The 4473-nt window shown below is 43.8% G+C and overlaps 1 protein-coding gene across 1 annotated transcript in view; it reads left to right on the forward strand.

Annotated features, from left to right (window-relative positions):
• LOC103398944 (nuclear receptor corepressor 2-like) overlaps positions 1–4473 on the forward strand; it is an 11698-nt gene that overhangs the window by 5457 nt on the left and 1768 nt on the right. Inside the window, exons 13-18 of the mRNA XM_017030985.2 lie at positions 1082–1212; positions 2368–2540; positions 2619–2750; positions 2850–2992; positions 3807–3860; positions 3996–4172. Of these exons, the coding sequence (XP_016886474.2) occupies positions 1082–1212; positions 2368–2540; positions 2619–2750; positions 2850–2992; positions 3807–3860; positions 3996–4172 (810 nt within the window). The remainder of the gene's footprint in view (positions 1–1081; positions 1213–2367; positions 2541–2618; positions 2751–2849; positions 2993–3806; positions 3861–3995; positions 4173–4473) is intronic.

Genomic DNA, 4473 nt, shown 5'->3' on the forward strand with positions numbered 1-4473 from the left:
TATTTCCGAGATGGGGGGGAAAAAAAAAAAAATCGGAGAACGTCAGCGTAGAAGGGAAGTCCGGAAAAAAACAACAAAAAAAAAAACTAGGATCGGTTCGGACCGGACCAGGTCAGACTGGACCCGTTCAGACCGGACCAGTTGCAACCGGAACCGTTTCGCCCTTCAGACTAGACCAGTTCAGACCGGACTAGTTTAGACCGGACCAGTTCGGACCGGACTAGTTTAGACTAGACCAGTTCAGACTGGACTAGTTTAGACTAGACCAGTTCGGACCGGACCAGTTCGGACCGGACCAGTTCAGACTAGACCAGTACAGACCGGACCAGTTCAGACTAGACCAGTTCAGACCGGACTAGTTTAGACCGGACCAGTTCGGACCGGACTAGTTTAGACTAGACCAGTTCAGACTGGACTAGTTTAGACTAGACCAGTTCGGACCGGACCAGTTCAAACTGGACCAGTTCGGACTAGACCAGTTCAGACCAGGACCAGTTCAAACGGAGTGTGTCCTCTGATCTTAGATATATACGGATCAGTTCAGACTAGACCAGTTCGGACCGGACCAGTTCAAACTGGACCAGTTCGGACTAGACCAGTTCAGACCAGACCAGTTCAAACCGGACCAGTTCAGACTGGACCAGTTCAGTCCGGACCAGTTCAAACCGGACCAGTTCAAACCGGACCAGTTCAAACCGAACCGGACCAGTTTTCAGTCCGGACCAGTTCAAACCGGACCAGTTCAAACCGGACCAGTTCGGTCCGGACCAGTTCTGTCTCTAAACCTTTGATTTTTTCTAATCAAATGCCCTCAAATCTCTCTGCATGTTCCCCGTCACACTGACCCTCAAATCTGCTGCTGATTGGTCGGAATTATTTCCCCCCCTTTTCCCGACACACACACACACACACACACACACACACATCTCTGAACTGAACTTCCCCCAGAGGCACCTGTAGGGGGCGTAGTTTAGTCCAAATATGTATCCACACCTGGTGATGAGGAACTGTAGTCCTTTGATGTAACGTGTGTCTTCACTGAGGTGTGTGTGTGTGTGTGTGTGTGTCCTCTGATCTTAAGCTCAACAGAAGATGGAGTCTCACCCCCTCTACTGTCCCCCCTCTGAAGACAGGCTGTCTCCGGGCCAGCAGCCGCCGTCCCCCTGTGTCAAGGGCAGCCAGAGGACGGTCACCTTGGCTCAGCACATCAGTGTAAGATATATAGATAAATATATATTTAGATATATAGATATATGTATATATATGTAAATGTATATATATATATACATTTACATATATATACATATACACATACATATACATATACACATACATATACATATACACACATATATACACATATATACATATATAAATACATATATATATACATTTACATATATATACATATACACATATATACACACATATATAGACATATATACATACATATATATACACATATATACACACATATATAGACATATATACATACATACATATATACACATATATACACATATACATATATATACTGTACAGATATATAAATACATATATATATACATTTACATATATATACATATACACATACATATACATATACACATATATACATATATACACACATATACACACATATATAGACATATATACATACATATACACATATATACATATATACACACATATACACACATATATACACATATATACACACATATATAGACATATATACATACATACATATATACATATATAAATACATATATATATACATTTACATATATATACATATACACATACATATACATATACACATATATACATATATAAATACATATATACACATATACATATATATACTGTACAGATATATAAATACATATATACACATATGTGTGTATATGTATATGTATGTGTATATGTATATGTATGTGTATATGTATATGTATGTGTATATGTATATATATGTATGTATATATGTATATATATATATACACATATATACACACATATATGTATATATACATATATGTGTGTATATATGTGTATATATGTGTGTATATGTGTGTATATATGTATATATGTATTTATATATGTATATATGTATGTATGTATATATGTCTATATATGTGTGTATATGTGTGTATATATGTATATATGTATGTATGTATATATGTATATATGTGTATATATATGTATGTATATATGTCTATATATGTGTGTATATGTATATATGTATATATATATATACATATACCCTCTTTCCTGTCTGTGTTTGTTCACGTCGATGAGTTGAAGGCTAACCAGTGCGTTAACCAGTCAGCTAACCAGTCAGTCAGTTAATCGGTGCTCCGTCCACAGGAGGTCATAACCAAGGACTACACCAGGCAGAGTCAGCAGCAGCAGAGCTACCACGGCTCCCCCGTCCTGGACCTCACCCGGCCACCCAGGCCCCCCCCGTCCTCACAGGACCTGTCCCAGGGTCCACGCTATCAGGAGACCCTGAGTGGGGACTGCAACAGAGACCGAGACCAGTAGGTTTTTTTTTTACTCGACAGCGCCATCGCCTGGCCTCTCCGTCCACTCAACGTCCTGTCCTCTGCTGTCCTCAGGTCTCCTCAGCCCAAGATGTCTCCTGTCAGCATCTCCAATGACGGCATCGAACCGGTGTCTCCCGCCGGGGCCGGCTCAGAACCCGAGGGTCAGGGAGGGTCCGCTGCCCCCATGGACCAGGGGGACCAGGGGTAAGACACCGAGTTCTGCTTTTTGACACGTAAAACTGCGGTGACCTTTTGACCTGTAAGTGTTTGACCTTTGCGCGTGCCGTCGTGTCCTCCGCGCAGACTGGGCTCCCGTTCCCCCCCCAACACCTCCCAGCCCCCGGCCTTCTTCAGCAAAATGACAGAAAGTACCTCGTCCATCGTCAGGTACCAGAAGCAGGAAATGATCAAGAAGATGACGGTGGTGGGAAACGAGGGCGACTTCAGTGAGTAGCGGCCGCAGATCAAAGGAAGGACTGTTGTTTCAGTTCTAGTTCCTTTGATGTTCCTTTGATGTTTCCTTGCTGATCCTCTGACATTCCTCTGATGATCGTCTAACGTTCCTTTGATTTTCCTTAAATTTTCATCCGATGTCCCTTTTATAATCCTCTTGTGTTCCTTTAATGTTCCTCTGATGTCCCTTTGATGATCCTCAAATGTTCCTCTGATGTTTTTCTGATGTTCCTTTGATTTTCCTTTGACGTTCCTCCAATGTTCCGTTGATGTTTCTCAGATCCTCTGACGTTCCTTTGATTTTCCTTTGACGTTCCTCTGACATTCCTTTAATTTGTTTGATGTTCCTCTGACATCCCTTTGATGTTTTTGATGTTTCTGATGTTCCTTTTATGTTCCTCTGATGTCCCTTTGATGTTTCTGACGTTCTTTATGTGTTCCTTTGTTGTTTCTGACATTCCTTTGACGTTCCTTTTATGTTCCTCTGATGTCCCTGTGATGTTTCTGACGTTCCTTTGATGTTCCTCTGACATCCCTTTGATGTTTTTGATGTTTCTGATGTTCCTTTTATGTTCCTCTGACATCCCTTTGATGTTTCTGACGTTCCTCTGACGTTCCTTTGATGTTCCTCCGACGTCCGTTTGATGGTTTTGATGTTTCTGATGTTCCTTTTGTGTTTCTCTGATGTTCCTTTGATGCTTCTGACGTTCCTCTGACGTTCCTTTTATGTTCCTCTGACATTCCTTTGATGTTTCTGACGTTCCTTTGACGTTCCTCTGACGTTCCTCTGATGTCCCCCCCTCTCAGATGCTGGTCAGCCTGGGACGGAGATCTTCAACATGCCGGCGTCCTCAGCTGCAGGTGACCTACGTCCACTTCCCTCCATTTGTGTTGCTATGAGTTAATGTTTAAAGTAGCAAACAGGAAGTGTCCTTTGTTCTGTCCTCTCCTCCTGGTGACATCACTCTTCCTGTCCCCCCCCTCCTCTGTTGTCAGGGACCGTCAGCGTCCGCAGTCACTCGACCCCAGAGGCTCCTGGGAACTCCATCGGTCTGGAGGCCATCATCAGGAAGGCGCTGATGGGTAAATACGACGACCACTCTGAGGAGCGCTCCAACGTCTCCGGCTCCTTCGTCTCCGTGGACGGACGCGCGGAGGACGCCTACTCTCAAGGTGACCTCAACGTTGAAATGGGTTTGATTCCTGTCGGAGGTCGACTTTTAGGGGTCGACCAACGGGGTTGGACACCAGGGGTTGGACACTAGGGGTTGGACACCAGGGGTTGGACACCTGTGGTTGGACACTAAGAGTTGGACACTAGGGGTTGGACACCGGGGGTTGGACACTAGGGGTTGGACACTAGGGGTTGGACACCAGGGGTTGGACATTAGGGGTTGGACACCTGTGGTTGGACACTAAGAGTTGGACACTAGGGGTTGGACACTAGGGGTTGGACACCAGGGGTTGGACACTA

This window comes from Cynoglossus semilaevis, unplaced genomic scaffold (assembly GCF_000523025.1).
Source record: "Cynoglossus semilaevis isolate Cse_v1.0 unplaced genomic scaffold, Cse_v1.0 scaffold2194, whole genome shotgun sequence".
Taxonomy (NCBI): Eukaryota; Metazoa; Chordata; class Actinopteri; order Pleuronectiformes; family Cynoglossidae; genus Cynoglossus; species Cynoglossus semilaevis.